This window comes from Musa acuminata, chromosome BXJ2-11 (genome assembly GCF_036884655.1).
Source record: "Musa acuminata AAA Group cultivar baxijiao chromosome BXJ2-11, Cavendish_Baxijiao_AAA, whole genome shotgun sequence".
NCBI classification, from domain to species: domain Eukaryota; kingdom Viridiplantae; phylum Streptophyta; class Magnoliopsida; order Zingiberales; family Musaceae; genus Musa; species Musa acuminata.
Window position 1 is genome coordinate 27,657,888 of NC_088348.1, and position 19,370 is coordinate 27,677,257.

General features: G+C 36.5%; 3 protein-coding genes across 8 annotated transcripts; 2 read left to right on the forward strand and 1 right to left on the reverse strand.

The window, feature by feature from the left end:
* Positions 1-1,320: 1,320 nt before the first annotated feature.
* LOC135626583 (GTP-binding protein YPTM2-like) lies at positions 1,321-4,859 on the reverse strand. Its single transcript, XM_065131999.1, has 8 exons — positions 4,609-4,859; positions 3,646-3,718; positions 2,898-2,945; positions 2,765-2,812; positions 2,327-2,398; positions 2,034-2,189; positions 1,672-1,775; positions 1,321-1,588 (listed from the first exon to the last, which is right to left on the reverse strand). Exons 1-8 carry the CDS (start codon positions 4,620-4,622, stop codon positions 1,492-1,494), a joined length of 612 nt encoding a protein of 203 aa, XP_064988071.1. The 5' UTR covers positions 4,623-4,859; the 3' UTR covers positions 1,321-1,491.
* A 1,377-nt stretch (positions 4,860-6,236) lies between these two features.
* Positions 6,237-10,570, forward strand: LOC135627250 (uncharacterized). Of its 2 annotated transcripts, none has more exons than XM_065133265.1 (7): positions 6,237-6,420; positions 7,361-7,449; positions 7,539-7,614; positions 8,269-8,318; positions 8,414-8,722; positions 9,523-9,561; positions 10,006-10,570. In XM_065133265.1, the coding sequence occupies exons 1-7, from the start codon at positions 6,282-6,284 to the stop codon at positions 10,189-10,191; spliced, it is 888 nt and encodes a 295-aa protein (XP_064989337.1). In that variant the 5' UTR covers positions 6,237-6,281; the 3' UTR covers positions 10,192-10,570. The 2 variants fall into 2 exon arrangements, with proteins under 2 accessions (XP_064989337.1, XP_064989338.1); XM_065133266.1 differs by having other exon boundaries at positions 8,414-8,772; positions 10,006-10,144.
* Positions 10,571-13,271: 2,701 nt separating this feature from the next.
* On the forward strand, positions 13,272-19,339 carry LOC135584007 (GATA transcription factor 26-like). 5 transcript variants are annotated; one of them, XR_010492372.1, is made up of 9 exons: positions 13,293-13,784; positions 15,536-15,904; positions 16,391-16,832; positions 16,990-17,062; positions 17,183-17,286; positions 17,372-17,558; positions 17,689-17,806; positions 18,538-18,915; positions 19,200-19,339. XR_010492372.1 is itself a non-coding variant. In XM_065132003.1 (8 exons), the coding sequence occupies exons 2-8, from the start codon at positions 15,622-15,624 to the stop codon at positions 18,822-18,824; spliced, it is 1,494 nt and encodes a 497-aa protein (XP_064988075.1). In that variant the 5' UTR covers positions 13,272-13,385; positions 15,536-15,621; the 3' UTR covers positions 18,825-19,148. The 5 variants fall into 5 exon arrangements, 4 of the variants coding, with proteins under 4 accessions (XP_064988075.1, XP_064988072.1, XP_064988073.1 ...); XM_065132003.1 differs by lacking the exon at positions 19,200-19,339 and having other exon boundaries at positions 13,272-13,385; positions 18,538-19,148; XM_065132000.1 differs by lacking the exon at positions 19,200-19,339 and having other exon boundaries at positions 18,538-19,148.
* Positions 19,340-19,370: the final 31 nt, after the last annotated feature.

The following is a 19,370-nucleotide window of genomic DNA, read 5'->3' on the forward strand; positions in this document are numbered from 1 at the left end:
TTTAACGTTTCAATTGACAGTGGTGTATAGTGTTGGTAGTGACGGATGATGGTACCACTAGAGGTTATGAATGGTTGTTGTGGACGAGGAAAACGACATAAGAGGTGAGAACCGTTCTATATCTGTGTCGGCATTTGTGGATGAGAAGAATGATGCAAGAGGTGAGAACCATTCTGTACCTATGTCAGCATTCATGCAGTTACCGGGTGGTGTCATCTACATCAATGGCCTTTTCATCATTCAGCATATGTATCTACGTCAACGTTGATGGAGATGCTGAGTAATCCTTTTGTTGCTTAACAATTGTGTCGATGCTAATACAGATCTAGAGGAGCAAAAGGATCACTAAATAATTGCATCGACATCAATGCAGATGCACAATGACTCACCTTTCGTTACCACTCTCTTCAACTACAATAGTCATCTGCGACCCCCCAGTAGCGTCACCATTTGCCACCATCGATATCATCCACTATCATGAACGAATGTTAAAATTATCTTTTATATCTTTTAATTTTTATTTTTGTTAGTAAAATCGACGAATAAGAATGTCAATATAATTTTCTAAAAAATATGGATCAAAATACTAAGAATAACTAACAATAAAAGTTAAGGTTAACATACATAATTAATACAACAAAGACGTTTGGGTCACAATTTGTGTAACCCGGAGAGGATGGCAGTTCCTCAACTCTAATCGAAGAAGAATGGTGCATAGAACGAAAGAAAAGGAAAGCCTATTTGGGTTGGCATCATAGTTTTTTACCATTGTGATGCCATCTTTCACTGCTGCTCTGTCATGATCTTTTATTATTCGCATGTAATTATTGTCATTGATTTTTTAGTATCTACCTGTTGTACGGATTAGAAATAGCACAATAGTTTCAACGGCAGACTAATCAGACAGTCTTGGGCCGCTGATTCATTGGTCGAAGAATAAAAAAATATTGCAAAGATAATTATACTAATAAGGTTGGAAAATAAATAAAAAATATTTAACAAAAATAAAATCATAGAAGGATGATACTTTTTTTAAAATAAAGCAATAACAAGAAAAGACAATTGCCAGATAAATCGGAGAGAAAAAAAAAAAACCAACTCTCCATGTAAAAGGAGGGGCGGGATACAGGGAGTTTGTGAAACGTATGTCCCTCAAGAGATTAAAATACCTCAAAATAAATGAATAACAATGATAATCAAAATCATGGATAAAAACGATAAGCCACCTAAGTTGATGATGCCAGGATAACTCTAATCCATCGGCCATCGGCACCTGATGTACTGAATACAAAGAGGTTATCGGACCACACTAGCAAGAGCTGAAGAGACGACGGCCAAACAGAGTATATTACCGAGTATCCAGCTTGAACAAGATTGATAACTAGAAATGAATTGAATAATGCTTGACAATTCCAAATAAGATACCATAGAGAGAGAGCATCAATCGATCTGAATAGTAAGTAGTTGATATATGTCACCGTCAAAACACCTTTAAGACGAGCAGCATGTACTCTTTTGGTTGACAGGTTGTCCACGTATTTGCACTGTTGGTGGCTTGGCACTGTTAAGAGCTGGTTGGCTGGCCATCCTGCATCCACGAGTCTTAATTACTATGGGCCACCATCCAAAACTACGCAAAAATAAATGACAGTTGATGAAAAGTTGAGACACCTGTTCTTTATGGCACCGGTCATGGCCATAAATGCTTGCTCAACATTAGTTGCATTTTTTGCACTAGCTTCCATAAAAGGGATACCGATTTCATCAGCAAAAGCCTATATGATCACAGGAGTAAGAAAAAAAAAAAGAGTAACCCAAGTATTTGTCAGTAGTATACCATAATGAATCACACAAGTGGTCAGCGTAGGATACTCAAATGATTCGTGCCTGTCAAGTGCTAAAAAAAAAATGTAATTTATGTCACTGGTGGAACCATAATCTCATGGCATGATATTTTTTGATACAAATATTGGTGCATTAAAAAGCATGGTTCTCCTGCAGCTGCTAGCAGGCTAGTAAGAGTACTAAATTACCTTAGCTGTCTCGTAAGAGACAACTTTGTTTGCAGTAAGATCACACTTGTTCCCAACCAAAAGCTTATTCACACTGTCACTCGCGTAACGATCAATCTCATTTAGCCACTGCTTCACGTTGTTGAAGCTCTCCTGGTCTGTCACATCATAGACCACCTGCAACTCGAGAATGAGCAGACACTTTCAAAACGTTTCACACATACAAAGAACAGATAGATTGTCAGATTGACTGTTAATTAGAACAATAAATAAGTTCAAATTGACTTATTCGTAAATTGATTGATTAGACTCACAATGATACCATGGGCACCTCGGTAGTAGCTACTTGTAATTGTTCTGAAACGCTCTTGCCCAGCAGTATCCCACTGCAACCACAAGAAAATGGTTCATCAAGGAAGAAATATAAAATTGCTACTTCTCAAAGCATAACTATATCAGATAACTAATTCATCAAGAGAGAGCTGTCTTGACAGTCTACATCTGCAGATCTCAAATGAAAAATGAAATGCATTTGCAAAAATTCTCAGTTCGACAATGATATGACAACCGGGACTTGGTATCGTGAACCTCCACAAACATATCGTATTAAGACATGTCTTCACAGGACCAACAGACCCAATCAACATCACAGTAGAAAATATGATGTATTGGTTTGCCAGAGATCTATGATACACCAGATATACAATATCATAACGAATACACAATAAAAGCATCATGGTGAATAAACTCACGATTTGAAGCTTAATGGTCTTCCCATCCTGCTCGACAGTCCGAATTTTCTAGAGAAAGAAATGATACCATTGTTCAGATGATTTAGTCAAAGCGTTTTGTTGACTCTGTATAAATAAGATAGAGCTTACTTACAAAATCAACTCCAATGGTGCTAATGTAACTTTCCAGGTAAGAATCATCCTACAAAGAAATGTTAAAATAGGTCATGCCATAATTTCTGAACAAATGAAATCACCTTGTGCAGTCAAGAGCTACTGCCTTTGCATATTTTGCACCTCAGCATAAGCATGAAACCTGCTACTTCTCAAGATTATAATATTTTTTGGTGAGTGGCCCAGCGTAGGTGCTTATTCCTATGCCAAAGCAATAAACTGATAATCAACTTTTGTTCAGAACTACACAACAAATAAAGTTAACAGCCGGTAGGTAATCTTCAGATTAACAATGAAAATATAGTGGTGCCTCAGTTTGTATGCATATCATCAAGAGAACATTAAATTAATGAAATCAATGGACACGGTTATCTTCCTTATTCCAAACCAATCAGATCCATAAGTCATTCAAGTTAAAAGACTTATTCCGAGATACCAAAACTCCTATATAGAACCAAAAGACTTCATGGTTACTTCGGGATGATATCTCATGTGTAGATACAGAATACCATCAGTATTGGACGTTCAAAGTGTCATTGGACTAAAACTATTAACAAAATGTTATCTTGCAACTGCTTTGTAACGGCTAAAACAAATGAAGACTACTCTTGTATATCTCATGGGAAAGAACTGGTTGCAAAACCATGCAATTGAACCATGAGATCCAAGTTCAGAACTTTCTAATATGCAAGAGATAATATTAAACAAAACACATGCTTGCTCCTTACTGCAAATCTTAAGAGGAGGCATGATTTTCCAACACCCGAATCCCCAATAAGCAAAAGTTTGAATAGATAGTCACTGCAAAAAACATGCCAAAAAGTTAGCTTCGTACAAAAAGATGTCCTCGGTGGCCCTATTTAGCTAAATCACATATAACTTATTTGCAATGGAAAATTTAATTTGCAAATCAGTTGACTAAACATATCATCTTTGCAAGAACACAACTGGTACCATCGTACGGAGAAAGCCAAACGACTGTCAAAATATAAAGGCAAAACTTCATCAGGTCATCACGCTTCCTTATCAGGCTCACATACCAAAGCAAATACAAAGCAATTATAAATAATATAACTGCCTTGACAGTCAAGTTCATCATAGGCCCTTCCTAATCAGAACCACCTGCTCACACTTGACTCAACATATTTCACTTCTCAACGAAGCAACCACACCAACTCCCTGAAACATCTATAGAACGAAACAAAGGCAATGATGATTGATAACTAAAATGTTGCGTAACCCATGAGGACCAAAATAAATCGATAACCTTCAAGTTCGACATACAACTTCAGATACATTTTGCGACAATCATTAAATAGGTCAATCAATCAAGCTTATTACTACAACTTGGGCGAACGAAATCAAGCGGGGTCAAGGATCAACCCCTAGACTGGGATCTACACCCATCAAAATCAACAGATCCCGAACCACACCCGCCAGATCCGATTATATACTGCAGGTCAACATGGCCGATCTAAAGCGCGAATTCATGATCGAAGGCTAGGATCACGAAATCCTAACTAGACAACTGAGAATTCCGGATCCATCAGAAGCTCCGTCATCGGATTCTCAACTCACAGACCCTAACCGCTGGATCCATAACCGACCCAATAACAAGCTTGCGATCAAATCCAAAGCGATTCAATCATTAGCATCAACGTAGAGATCAGAGTTATGATCATAACACTTACTACTCCGGATTCATGGCTGAGGCTGAAGAGGGCGCAACGCCGACGGCTGTGGTCTTCCTGACAGTTTCCGAAGAGATTTCACGGTAGAACGGGCAGATTACGGGCTCCGAGTCCCTTCGCCTCCCCTAGGGTTTCCGGAACCCCAAAGATCAAGACGATCGAAGAGGGAGAAGAAAATGGAGAAGGGGGGGTCGAGGCGTGAATAAATAGGGGCGACGTAGGGAAGCGGAGCGCGAGACGAGCAGGTGAACGTTATCGACGGCTGAGATCCTCTTTCCAGTTCATCATGAGCCCGCCGCGGTCAGTTGGGACACGAATCTTCTCCGGCATTCCCCCGCCATAAGTTAGGCCACGAATGGTTCCCGATTCATAAATTGGAGTCGTGTATTCAACAACCACCCTCGTTTCAATCCTCCAACACATTGATAGACATATTCTAATTAATTATAGAAAAAAATATTTTTTTTCAAATTATTATAATTTGATGAATTATAGGAAAAACTCTCCTTACACACGTTTTGAGAACGAAGCATGCTATTCACAACCTATTTTTATCATTTTAATTTCCTTGCTATTGATTTTTAAAAATTATAAAATATTCTTTTCTATTTATAACTCTTTTATCATCGATCTTATGTTTTTCCTTTTTTTCTTCGTAATCTCTTATTTTATTCGCTCGTTATTAATGAATGCTAATTAGTTCGTCACTCGTTGCCTATTGGCTCGATACTAATGGCATTGAAGCTATTTTTAGTGTCTATATTTATAGTTCCCTCGCCTTCTTGTATATGAATACTATAAATCTTTATCATGCTAGCGACATACTCTTCTCCTCTATGGTTCTTTTTAAATAAGCTTCTAACATGATAGGAGCATTAAGATAAATCAAACTTCTACGATTACCCAAATCATCGTGAGAGGTTGTATGCTCCCTCTAGCTCAAATCACTACCAATCGAATCAAGGAAGAGGAAAAGTAAGAGTAAGAGGCAATTTACGCCCATTTTATAGAGGAGGTATTTTAGAAATATTTAAAAATAAATATATGATTGTAAATAATAAAAAGGGAGTTACCAATAAAAAAATATATTTTCAAAATTCTTTAATAGAACCCATATTTTCATCTAATACCTATAATATTCATAATTTGATAACAAGTCATATTTTTTTCTCCTCTATTTTCTCATGAATTGATGCATAAAAAATATTATAATATTTTTGTAGAACACTGCAACACAATAACGATGTTGAAAACATCATAATTGAACCAGTTATTACGTAAAAAGGAGAGCAGTATTAACGAATTCTCAAAACAGGGACAATAGAAAAACAGAGATTTTTTTTTCTTCAAAAAATCACTCTTATTATATATCATAATAAATAATAGATTGTTCTTTATTTGATTATTTACATAATTAAATAGTAAAAATTCTATATAATTGATCCCAAGTGCAAAATCTGTTTAGTGCAACTAATCGAGTTTAATGCAGTCGATTGATGATAGTCGTCTTAGGTAAATGCGTCTTTGAGACTATTTCCTTACATTATTGAATAGACCATAGCATTTCAATTCTTTAATGCACGATATATATATATATATAGATATATATATAGTATTCTTGGGGCTCAAAAGCGGCGTTGGTTTGGTTCGTGTGACCTTTTCCGGCGGTATCAATGGAAGCTACGCGTACTTCCAATAGGAGTCTACCGATCCGGGTGGAGAACCCCTTCTCCCTCAAGGTTGCGCAGGTCTTCACGGGGTTCGGCATAGGCTGCGGGGTCGGCATCGGCATCGGGCGACCCATATATCTAGGTAATGCGACTCTTCCATATCACCCTTCTCCCGCCGCTGCCGGATGCAGCCGCACCTATGTCCGTTTCCTTAAAGGCGATGGGTCTGCGAATATGCGGCTGGATTGATTGTTGTTCGGTATCATAGGGTTCGATTTGGTGATCTTTTGCTGCCCGTGTACTTACTCCTTTTGGGAAAATTCACGAACATGTTATGTGCGAGCATGGATTTTGTGGCAGCATGGTGTTAACCGCCTCTTACTGTTTACCTTTAGTTTCATTTTTATTTGTGGTTCTAATTTTGTTTGAGCGAAGGTGAAGTGGTTGTATGTGCCAGCGGTTGAACTTCCCGGTTATTGCTATTGATATGTTTGTTTATGCTTGCGTGAAACATTAGTTTGATTTAAGTGGGCACTTTCATTTCGCTGATGCTGTTGGTAATCGGCTTGAAATACTAATTTACACAGGTTTTTTGTTTTTGCTTTTTGAAAAACGAGTGGAATTATTGAGTGTGAACAGTGTAATACTACATCTGTTCTTTAGAATTACTATATTAAATTTACAAAGTCTGATAAAGTATTGATCTGTTTGCATTAGGTATCAACAATATGATATCAGCATTCCTCGTTATTCTTCTAATTGTCACATCTCTTACTCCAAGGTTTGATCTGTGGGATGTTAATTCCTTAAGATGGTTAGCCTCATGTATTGTCAACAATGAAATCAATTACGCGGAATTTTGATAGTTCTGTAGGGCTGCATGTTTGAAACTGATTTGTCATTGTCTTAGGTATCTATGGTCATGTGATGAATCTATATGTAAAATCTGTTATATTTATCTTGGAGGAAATGACATATTAAATCAACGAAGAATTTCTTATTATTAAGATTTTTGTTGTTTGTGTTCAGTTGCTATTATGTTGATATTCATGCAAACAAACATATAAACATTTGTAATGCAGGTGCAATACCAGCAGTTCAGCAAGTCTTGACTGCTGCTAGAGGTGCCACTGATGCTTTTTCTGGTGTTGGCAGACATGTTAATGGTTCTGTAAGGACAGATTTGTGTTTTATATATTTTTGAAAACTCTTGTATGCTAAACTGTATTGATTCTCACTTTTATTAGTCTTCTCATGTAGCTGAAGAAATTGGGATTGAAGAACATCGAAGTTGGTATCGGATGTGGCGTGGGTATAGGCCATGGTTTTGGTGTAGGTATGTGTTTTACTAGAATTCTGACCTATAAATTTCTTAAAAATTTACTTTAAACTTTGTTCTTATATTTCTTCTACCGGATAATGTAGTTTTCTTTTCAAAGTTAAATATAATGATATTTTTATCAGATGTAACCTATATGCTTTTATATCTTAAACAGGATTGCTATTTCAACATATTTATTTAGTTTTTTTATGAAATGGTGACAAATTATATCTATTTTCTGATAGCCCATGAGATTAGATTGGTAAGTAGCATAGTGTTCCTCCCTCCCCCAAGGAACAGATTATATCTACTTTTGATAGCCCATGAGATTAGATTTGTCTTTTTTATGAAATGATGATAAATTATATCTGCTTTCCATGATCTCAAGGAACAGATTTTTTTTTTTATCGAGTTTAAAGTATTAAATCAATTTGTGATCTTGGTACTTTTGTTCACCATTTCATGACCAACATAGTATTCTGGCAATTTTTCTTTCAATTTTAACCACAAGAATTGAAATTTGTTCTCTGGTGGATTTTGCTTGGATTTCAAATTGACATTTCATGACCAACATATATTTCTGTTGTTTCCAGCTCAGAGTGTCAAGACAAGTTTTTTTGCAGAGTCAATGTGAAATTTAGGCAGTAAATGTTGATTTTCATGTGACAGGAATTGCCTTGAAGCCTGGTGTGGTTAACCGGATCCAGAATTGTTTTGGGGTATTGCCTGTGTTAATTCAATTATGTGTGTGTGTGTGTGTGTGTGTGTCTATGTGTGTGTACAATGCTTTCTAAACTGACTTTGTGATTATCAGGAAGTCATGGGGAAGATCATGATGAATCTAGGAAGTATACCTGGCTTATCTTCTGTCCAAGGTATCATCCCAAGTCCTGGTCAAAACAGCATCAATCTGCTAAATGGAACTCCTGTTGGAAATGCGCAAGTCAGCACCCTTAGATATTCAACGTATGATGAAAGACCTGCTGAAGAAGCTACTAATATTTCTCACGCATCAAAAGAGACACTATCAGAAAAGTCAGTTACAAATCGAACTGAAAAAGTTATCAACAATTTCATGCAGGATCCACTTTTCAAGGATGCTGAGGTCAAACTTAGTGAAGTGGTACACGAGCAATTTAGATACTGCAGTCAACTTATACTACTGATTTTTGAGTCAGCCACTTTCTATAACTCAGCTTATTTCCATCTATTCTAAATATATATGCTATTATTGAGAAACAATTAATATACTGCAGCAGATAATCTCAGATATTTTGTTTGTTTCATCTATGAAGAGCAAGCAGCATCTTGCATTTACCTTCCATACTTTGTTTGTCCGAAAATATTTTTAGCAGAATCGTTCTAGCCGAAAAGATACTCTTTAATATCTTACACTTTGTGTTTAGCAGATGTTCTGGTTTTTTTTCCTTATCATTGCAGTATTACCAAAAAGGAATGGATCCAGGATAATTTACATGCTTGCCAAATTTCTTTGGTTTTTCACCTGAACATGCACACTTTGTGTTTTAGCGTGTCTACTTAGTGGAGCTGGGGAATTGATTATGTAGGATATAATGATCTATTGCTCAATTTATGCTAAAATCTTTGTCTGGTTTGGATATTTCCTACTGCCCTTGGCATATTAGAATCTTATGTAGTTTTTATTAGTTTTTGAGAAAACTTTCAAGTGTAATTCAGGTTTAAGTCTATGATCTCTAGTATATCATAGAATGATGACAAGAACATATCAAAATGAGTGAAATCCAGATGCCAGTCTTTATGTTGGTTTGGAAATGCAAATACTTGGTTGCTTTGCTGCTTCCTCTTGGCCATTATCCGGTTGAGATGTTGAATTGTCTACTGAACTAGATAAGATGATATTATATTGTAATTGTTTTCGTTCTAACTTGTGTTCTTTTACAGGCTGGAGATTTGCGCTTAGAAAATAATGTACTTCAAATGGTAAGTAGTCATGTTTCCTCATTTGTTTTAGGACCTGATAAATAATGATATTGTATATCTATGCCCATGTTTCATATGTGGCTGGTTAATTGACAGTTTATGTAATCGCCCACACAATCAAGGGACTTTGTTTTGACTGTTTTTTCTAAATTCGATTAGTTTATGGTTTACAATTGATGTCAAAAATCCATGAATAATTGACTTGTTTTGTTTTATAATTGATATAAAAGTCTCCAATGAATATTACTTAATGGAACATGACTCATAAAGTAGCTTGATCGGAACTATTCAGATCAAAAGGATTAGCTTTAGAACAGGGACCTTGTCGAAAGGATGTGTATGAGATATTTTTTCACAAAGCCTCATTTAGAAAAGCATGTTTCTTCTGATACCAACATATGGATGCATTCTCAACTCAACCAATATACTTTCTTGTGCAAACAGCTGCTGAAGCACCAGCAAGTTATCGAAGAATTGATCGAGGAGAACCAGATCCTACGACAAATACTTGCGGAGGACTTTAAAGTTCCATTGTCCAAGCTTCAAGCCAAGAAAGACAATAGAAGAAAAGCCTATTACCCATGTTCTGACTGTTTCGAGTGCCGTAGAAGAAGAAGATCAGCAAGATGACATTCACCACACTGTCGTAATGTCAGCATGCATCTGTTGCCCATTCTGGTGTCATGGTCCCGCCAGTCTCAAGTTGTTTTGCTGTAGGCTGTTCCGATCATCGTAAGCCAGAAAGATGTGCATTAATTACTTAGATTCATCAGGTTTTGACTAGTTATGGCTGAATTGAGTGACAGTAACAAGTCATCAAAAATATGCAACGGCTTGCTGTTTCACATAGACCTGTTGAAAACGAGTGCCACTTTCTATGGTCAGGGTCATGAGAATAACATGTTTAAAGATTGCATTATAATGATGGACACATCTCATCTCATGACTTTTTTTTGGAAAGGGGAAGATTTGTGGACTGAGTGAGGTCCACAGTCACATTGATAGGTAAGTGCTTTGTGATTATTCGAAGTATGGTTTGGATGTATACCTGGAAGCTTTCAGGAATGATCAAAGCAGGTACTGCTTCAGACATTGTAACTCTGCAACTTCATACATTGCAGGTACTGCAAGCAGAATGGCCAAGCAGTTGCTGCCACCTCAAAGTGAGCTGATCAGGTAAATTGTGCAAGCCTTAAAACTTAACAAGAGTGTTCTCCTATCATGCATCAAAGAACCACTTTCTGCTTGGCTTTCAAGTTAATGGATCAGCATGGGCGTCTATGTTATGTGCTGTTTGAGACAACATCACCTGTCTGTCCTCTGATCCAATACGATCTTACCTGTTTATCATTTATGACCTGATTTGTGTTGTTTGTTCTTTTTCTTGGGAAAATAAAATCCCCGGAATCATGGCTACATATAATCCCATTTTGTCCCACTGGCTGCAGAAATTGTGTGTGCCAACCTGAATACCAATCACATTATGAACTGCGTCCATGTTTTCTTGGAAGCTTTGGCATGTGCTATCATCCAGCAAGCCCGGCAGACGCAATATATTATTGGTGCATGGCAGTGTGCAACCAAAGCTTTTCAAAGGCCCCACATCGAGGATGGTGGAGAGTCACATGCAGATTTGTTTCCTGCAGAATGAATTATGGAAGGAGAGGGGAGCCACCCCACCTCTTTGTATCATTCATACTTCTTTTTGTTTTCTTTCTTTTCAAATGACAATTTTGATTCCTGCTGATATGTGACAGTCTCTACTAGCTAAGTTGGTTAGCACTCTTAAAAAATTATTGAGTGAGGTTTTGAATTCTTAATGTTTGATACATGAGTATGATATACATATATATATATTAAATTTATTGATAAGTACTTCACAAATAAGGAATCACATCAGGTTCTTGGTAATCCAATGCTTTTCCACAAAATTTGTCTCTTTAATATTAATGACTCATACCAAAAAGGAAACAGTTGGCCCATCTTGATAATTTTAATGTTCTTTTATTTTTTTAAAGAGAATAAAAATTGCATTCCATTTTTTTACTATATATATATATATATTCATAATTTTGTGTATCAATAATCTATCAATAAGCTGGAATCAATATTGTACTGATCCAAAAATCTCGATATATATTAGATTTTGGTATCAATTTTCAAAGAAAGAATAAAAAATTAAGAAAATATATTTTAATTTTTTCTCAATATGATCAGTACTTATGTCATACTAATAATGAAGAGAATATGACTAATCAATGAACCTTTGAGTTTAAAAAGAAAGACAACCCTACGGACAAAGTTAATCGATAGGGGTTCTCGAAATCATCTACAGACCACCAATTAGACAAAACTATAATACATCACCTACACAGAGGCCATTCATCTCTTTACTTTTACTTGCACATATACAAGTCAAGCTTATCTCTACTTGCCATTGCCAACCTAATGTTCCTCGCTAAGCATCCATCTATCTGTCTGTTCTCTCCTTTTGTAAGTTTGCCTCTTCATCCACATCCCTACAAAATATAATGACAAGGCTTCGTATTTGGCCCCACAAAATATCCTATTTGGTATGGTCCTTATGCTTCACAGATAAATACAACTATTTTCCTATCTTTTGTTAGGAACATCAGCATCATCTTTCGTAACTAAATTTATGTCTGAAAAAAATCTAGCAAGCGTAGACAATCTGTTCCCAACAAATACACTCGAGTTTCTATTTGTGATACGGAGAAAAACATGAGCATGTAATAGTTTAGAACATGACATGTTTTAAGTGACATAATGTTGTGATAATTTCCAATTAATACAAGTAAATAAGTCAGCTTGAACTTGTCTTGAATCCTAATTCCATTCAGCTAAGAAAGCTTCGGATGGTAAATTTATTTGAAATGATTTTATTTTCAGCTAAACCCAAATATCTATCGATAAAAATTGAAACTTCAAATCTGAGGAAAAAAACATTTGCTTTATTTTTTCTGTGCACAAATTTATTTTTATACGATACTAAAAGAAAAAAATAAGAATATTCATAAATTTTGAAATCCAAGAAAATAAGATTGGATTATATAACAACAAGTAAAATTGAATCTATTTAGCTACAAGTGAGAGGTTATTATTTGCCTGTCGACAATTGCTCAATGCAAAAATATATTTTGAATACTTCATCATAATCGGAGTCCGAGTTTAAATTAATTTAAAACCCTTAAATTCAACTCATCATGCTTAAATTGAAATCAAATTTGACTTAGATCAAGTTTGGTGTTATTTAATATTTAATGGCTTGAATAACTTTTTGATAAAGGTTATAAATTTTCTTATTCCAAAGTGTATTTATTCCCCCAATAGCCTTCTCAGTTTGACTTCCACCTTTTATAATTCCAATCAAATCAAAATCCATATAAGAATTGATTTTTGTTGGTGATAGCACTTCTTCCATGGGGAAATCCATGGTCTTCTCCCACTAATTGAAGAGGATGACACACCTTCTTTCCATGATGATCATCATGATGTGCATGGCATTGATGCAAGCCAATACCAAACAAATTCTGTACCCCATGAAAAATATTTTTAAAGAGACTTTTTATTATTATTATTTTTTTAAAAAAATTAATTTTAATGGAAAATGGATTTCATAGATTGGTGTGCATAACATTGATTCATTTGCTTAGCACTAATACAAACCTAAAAGCTCACCCAATAGGAGGAGAATTAATATAAGCTAAGGAAGAAAAGGAGGCCTCCATTAACTTTGATTGCCCAATGGACTCCTTCCTCCCATTGGATTGCACAGATTTCAACCTATACACCCAACTCACTATGTGAATTCCTTTTGCTTCTTTTCCTCTCCATCCTTCCTTCTCTCTCCCCACATCTTTCCTGTTTGTTATTCCCCTTTCCACTCTCTTTTTCTTTCTGTGGCCTTTGGACTGGGAAGAAGAATTGTAGAGCTTTTTGGTGGTGCTTTGTACAAGCAGGGCTGTGCTTGCTCTTACTATGTTCCGAGTCTTTGATGAATCCTTGATATTGGTTTTTGGAGGATTGCAAGAAGATGTTGATTGTTGCATAAATTCTCACATAAAAACCGGTTTTTTGTAAATTTGTTTTTTTCCTCTTTGGTGTCTATTCTGTGTTGATTCCTATTGGGTTCCAAAGGGGAAGATAAAAGGGAGTGATACAAATGGGAAAGCAAGGACCTTGCTGCCATTGTGGAGTTACCAGTGAGCTCTTATTCATGTTCATGAGCGATTCTGGATCTCTGATTTCTCTCTATCTTTATCTCTCTTGCTGTTCTTTTTCATGTTCTTCAAATTATGTTTCTATTAATTCATATTCTTCTTGATGTTCTTCTCATTAATTCTCTCCAAGCGGTTTGCTTGGTTTCAGATTTCATTACCCAAACATACTTGAGGCATTCTGTGACATTAACGTGTTGTTGGCTGTTTCTTTCTGTCATGTTGTTCAGATTTCATTTTCTTTTTGCTCTGTGCTTTGCTCAGTGTAATGGGTAAAGGTTGACTTCATCCCATGGGATATCAATGATTGAATCTGAATCAAGCCTGGGCTTCATGTTATCATATCTTTGTAGTTTTTGCCTCTCCATATTGGTTCGTAGAAGCATCTCAATATCTCTGGCAAACAATTACTAACAGAATAAAGGACTTCAAGTGGTATCCGTGTTAGATATCTTGGAGAGATCTTAATGACCTGCAACAGGGATTGTGGAATTTCTAAGGCTTTGTGTTTCTCTTCCCTGATTTGGTAGTTAGCAAAAGAACTGGCATCCACTTTTTTGCAGTGGTTTCCTTGCAGGTTTATCGGTCTCTATTTTGGGAACTCATGGAAAATTTTAACTAAGAACAATTGAATTTGGACATTAGGATTAGTTAAGATGATATTATTTACCTTTTTAATTGGCAGCATAGGCTTCATAATGTAGTGATTACTCATTGACTTTTAGTGGGAGATTCAATATCATGTACTAGACCTGCTCTTTTGCTGATAGACAATCTAGTCCGGGGTGCATTCGAAAATGAAAGTCGAGTTACATGCTTTTAGTGATCCTGAACTTTGATAGAATGTAAAACTTGCATGTAGATCTTAGGACAGAGCTGGTGACTTTCTAGGTGTATATTGCTACTACATATTGATCACAAAATAGTGTCATATGTAATAGGTCTACTTAGAGAACCCATTTTCTTGGCCTCAAATCTCGTTTACTTAAATGATTTAGCTGGTTGCCATTCCATCATTAGAAATGTTCTGAGATGCTAACGGCTAAGCTATTCTTCTATTGACTAGTCTGTATGAATTTCATGTACGATTATAAGCATTCACTTATGACAATTATATTTTCTTTGGCACTCAGTGTCAGGATGCATTTTTAGAATTTCAAACCCAAAGTTGTGTGTGGCGGCTTGTTTTGCCTGTTTGTCATCGAGACTTCCTTGTTGATTGTATCCTATACCCTGTTTGTTCATATGATTGATTTACAAAATAGTTGTCCTCTGGGATTTTGATGACAAATTAAGTGACATCTTGCCTTGGAAATCACATGCTAGCCTGAGGAAATAGTCAATTGAAAAGGTTGGTGATGTTTATATTGTATCATGGTGTGCTGATTTATATCGGATGCTTAGACATATATTATATAGTGCTGCTTGCACAACAGTTTGATTTTTGGAAGGATAGAGTGTGCTATAAATCTTACTTTCCTAATTCAGTTGCTCTTTAACTTACATTTATCTTCTCATGGGAATCAAAAACTTGTTTAATAATGGCATCATTGTTTATTTCATTCATAAGCTTACCACTTTTGTCGTCTTTATTTGCTTTTGCTCATTTGAAAAGCTGGAAGACTCATCTAGTAAAATCTATGTTTGTGTGCCACTATTCTCTTGACTTACATGAGCTATTATAAATTTTGTGTTTCTGAAAAATCATATGGTCACTGAAGTTTAATGTCGAATAGGTACCCCTCTCTGGCGAAATGGGCCACCTGAAAAGCCAGTTTTATGCAATGCATGTGGTTCCAGGTGGCGAACCAAGGGTTCACTGATGAACTATATACCACTGCATGCTCGGGAGTCTTTTAATTCAGATGAGTTAGAAGTTCCAAAAATCAAAAGAATATCCTTCAAACCCAAAGAGCAGAAGTTGCAAAAGAAAAGGCACAGCAATAGTGCCCTGGAACTTGAACGCGAAATGAAGTATTGTGACCAGAACTTTCGCAAGATTTTAGAGGCAGATACAAGCAATCGATCCTGTTCTGATTCTGCCATATCTGGTTCAGAAAGCTGCGTGTATTTCGGCACCACTGATGCAAAAAGTGATTTAACAGGTTATCATCATTTCTGTTAATTTTGAATGTAAACCTCAGACAATCCCTTTCATTGGAAGACCTCAGAAATACATTCGTATTTGAGTGACTGTTAACATTTCTTTTTCATAGTTTATTGGAAAACCTTAGTCAATGGCTTTTCTTTCTCGGTGAAAGACCTAAACAGATCAGCCAAAGAAACACCAAGATGAACTAATAGAATCTGAGTATCATCTATTCCAGTTCAAAATTTTGGTGAAATTTGCTACAATTTTTTTCTTATGTCGAAGATGTATCGAAGTGTGTCATGAGATATATGTGGCTCTGAAATAAATATATTGCTCTTGCATGAAAATAATGGAACGTTTGAATTTGACCAAAAAATAATGTGTTTGGTTCAACTTTTAGCATCCTACATCTGGAACTTCTTTGTTGTTGATGTTATGTTAGGCTCTAGCTTATCCCCACCATTTTTTTTTGTTATTTCATACTTAAATAGTCTTTCAGTTTGTTTCTCAGGTTCAGCACAGTCAAATGCATGGGATTCGCTAGTCCCATCCAAAAAGAGAACATTTATAACTCGGCTGAGGCCAAAACCTTCTCCTGTTGAAAAGCTCACAAGAGACCTGTATTCCATATTGCATGAAGAACAGGCTTCTAACCTGTCCAGAACCTCAGAAGATGATCTTCTTTATGAAAGCGGAACTCCATTTGGTTCTTCTGAGATTGGTTATGGAGGTTTGCTCATTAAACATCCTAATGCAAGATTAGTAGAAGAGGAATCAGAAGCAAGCTCACTTCCCGTAGATAGATCATACATTATCGGTGTAGGTTATTCAGGTTCAGCATCAATTCCTGTAAATACCGAAAACAAAGGATCGAGCATTCTGAATCCTGGTACCGACACAAAGAAGTCTACGGCACAAATGACCCAAGAGAGTGCCAAAAGGTAATTTCTTGCATACGTAAGAAGAACAGAGTTTATGGTCATTTCAGCCATGGACTGATTGAAAACAGAAGATTGTTTCTTCACTAAATCTTTAGTGGTTCCAAAAATTAGCTTGATTGGATTTCTGAACTTCCACCCTTTGTCTGTGTTCTTACAGGGATAAAATCTCACATCAAAAGTTAAATATCCTGCAAGATAGAAATTCTCCCCTGAGTTCGGCAGATTTACATGTAAGAACTAGTTCTTTCATGTCTTTTCTTCTGTGGCTATATCAGTGCCTTAGAGTGTGGTAGGTTTTTCTCGTGTCGTATACACATTAGAGATCTGATTCAACCACTTTACTTTGGCAGGCTTTCATTAACTTCGAGAGTTTCATGAAATATCTTACATGTGAGGAACAGAAACAGCTGATGAAATATCTGCCATCTATAGACACTGCAAAACCTCCCGAAAGGTCTGTTCCATCCTGATAGCTTTGTTCTTCTAGTAAACTAAAGTTTCTCTCCAGTTCTCATAATTTGTTGTTGTTGGTTTGACAGCCTCAGAAGTATGTTTACCAGTCCTCAATTCTTAGAGACATTATCTTACTACCAGCAACTGCATCAAGAAGGAGTTTTTGATCTCTCCTTGTCAGGAGCAAATGCTGAAGAGTGCAGGACTTTAAAGAGGCTTGTATTACTAAATTATACAAATCATAAGTGGTCAGAGTGCTATCAGAAAATAAAGGTAACGGAGTGGTCTATGGAGTCTGTCCTTTTGGATTGCCAAATAGCCAAAAATCGAGCATGATTTAGCTATTTAAATTTTGAAATGGACATGGTAAGTTCTGATTGATATTGCACCTCAATTGCTATAGGATGCACCATCGAACAAGAAGAAAGGAAATGCAAAGCTGAACAGAAAAAATCTTTCTGATCTTTCCAAATTGGCATCCCTGAAAAGGCACCATGAGAGGCAAAATGAGAACTATCCAGGTCTGGTTCTTTGATATTTCTGCTAAACATATAAAACTATACTGAAGTGAGTGATACTGATTGGCTTATGCAAATTCATTCCTCTGTTTAGCACAGTGACAGTTAAATTTACTTTGCTTGCTTAGACTGGTTTGAGTTGTTTATGTAGTGAAAAGAAAATTTCATACTGACTTCCAGAAATTTTTTGTGGTAGAATATCATGTGGATACTGTAGTAGATATAATGACTGTGTTGACCAAATGCCTGGTGGCCTTTTGCCACTACATTTTTTTCAGCATTATTGAATTTTAGACATTTAAGATTTGAAATCTTCCCAGAAAACATATTGCCTTAGAATAATCGAGGTATCGACCCTATTTGGCCCTGTTCGATATGCCTCTTGCATGTAGTCTTTGCTTGCCAGGGCTCATTGATCATACTTGCATATACTAGGTATGCTCTGATATTAATTATCATGATTGTCATAATGTAAACCGATAAACCTTAACATACATAAAACCATGTGGATCAAAAAGACACATGACTAGTACTTTATATCATCATAACCCTCTCCAATTTCCAGTGTTGGACCACCGAGGTATCACAAGCGGCACATCAAACCAGGAGTTCCATAACTATTTGATGTTTACTATGCGTGTAACTATGTTTTTCCTTCTGTTGATTGTCGCTGTAAATTAAATAAAGGAGTTTCTTTCCTAACATATTTGGTGGTGTTCTGCTGTGGATTTCAGAGAATAAAAGCACCATGACAAGCCCTAAAAGAATGTGCAGGTCTGAGAAGACGAATCCTCCTTCAAGATGTTCAACTCAGCTGGAACCTAGTGTCATTTCCAGTGTAAATGATGACATAGAGGACTTTGTAGACCATGAAGGTTCTTGCTTCAGTTCCAGAAGAAATTTTGCTTCTCCTCCTGATAGGAGCTCCTTGCTAGCCCCAACACTCAGTTCTGAGAGTGACTTGCTTCTGGTTTTGCCGTCTGGTGGATCATTTCCTCAAGAAGAACTCTTGTACCAATAATGGAGACAGAAAGACAGATCAATTCAGCAACACAGATGTTGTCCAATTGCTTGTTGCACATGGAGCATCAACTGAACTAGTGCCGTGAATGGTGGGTGTCATAGTCTTGCTCTTTCCCCCTCTGTCAACCTCTTTCGAAAACATTTTCGGTCTACTTCATCTTCTAGTATGCTGAAAACTGACAATTAGCTTTGAACTGGTTTGAGCTAAATTGCTTCATGTATATAGCCTTGCAAGATGGTTGTAATACAACTGAGCATAAAAAGAGGAGTCTGTATAAACAGTGAAGGAATGTGCATTGCCATCTTGTTGTTCTCTTCTCAATTTGGGCATGTATTGCCTGTTGAAGGAGTTGGCTTTGGTTATTGTGTGCAGGGTCATCATGCTTTGGACATGGAGAGGCTCACAAGGCAACGAGTCTTGTGTCTGCAATTTGATCAGACGAACACCAAGTGCATGAAGAAATGCCTCGGTTGAAGTACCAGCTTCTGTTGACGATGATGAGCACGACCCCAAATGGCCCTTAAACGTGCCGTGCACGTGCGA

Bases quoted from the DNA above. Each gene is read 5' to 3' on its own strand.
- LOC135626583 (XM_065131999.1), bottom strand. The intron at 2,399-2,764 runs GTGAGTTTATTC...TTGTGGTTGCAG, and splicing joins AGACCATTAAGCTTCAAATC to TGGGATACTGCTGGGCAAGA. The intron at 1,776-2,033 runs GTAATTTAGTAC...GTGATCATATAG, and splicing joins TCTCTTACGAGACAGCTAAG to GCTTTTGCTGATGAAATCGG.
- LOC135627250 (XM_065133265.1), top strand. From the start codon at position 6,282: ATGGAAGCTACGCGTACTTCCAATAGGAGTCTACCGATCCGGGTGGAG. The intron at 6,421-7,360 runs GTAATGCGACTC...TTTGTAATGCAG, and splicing joins CGGGCGACCCATATATCTAG to GTGCAATACCAGCAGTTCAG. The intron at 7,450-7,538 runs GTAAGGACAGAT...CTTCTCATGTAG, and splicing joins GCAGACATGTTAATGGTTCT to CTGAAGAAATTGGGATTGAA.
- LOC135584007 (XM_065132000.1), top strand. From the start codon at position 13,745: ATGGGAAAGCAAGGACCTTGCTGCCATTGTGGAGTTACCA. The intron at 13,785-15,535 runs GTGAGCTCTTAT...AATGTCGAATAG, and splicing joins CTGCCATTGTGGAGTTACCA to GTACCCCTCTCTGGCGAAAT. The intron at 16,833-16,989 runs GTAATTTCTTGC...GTGTTCTTACAG, and splicing joins ACCCAAGAGAGTGCCAAAAG to GGATAAAATCTCACATCAAA.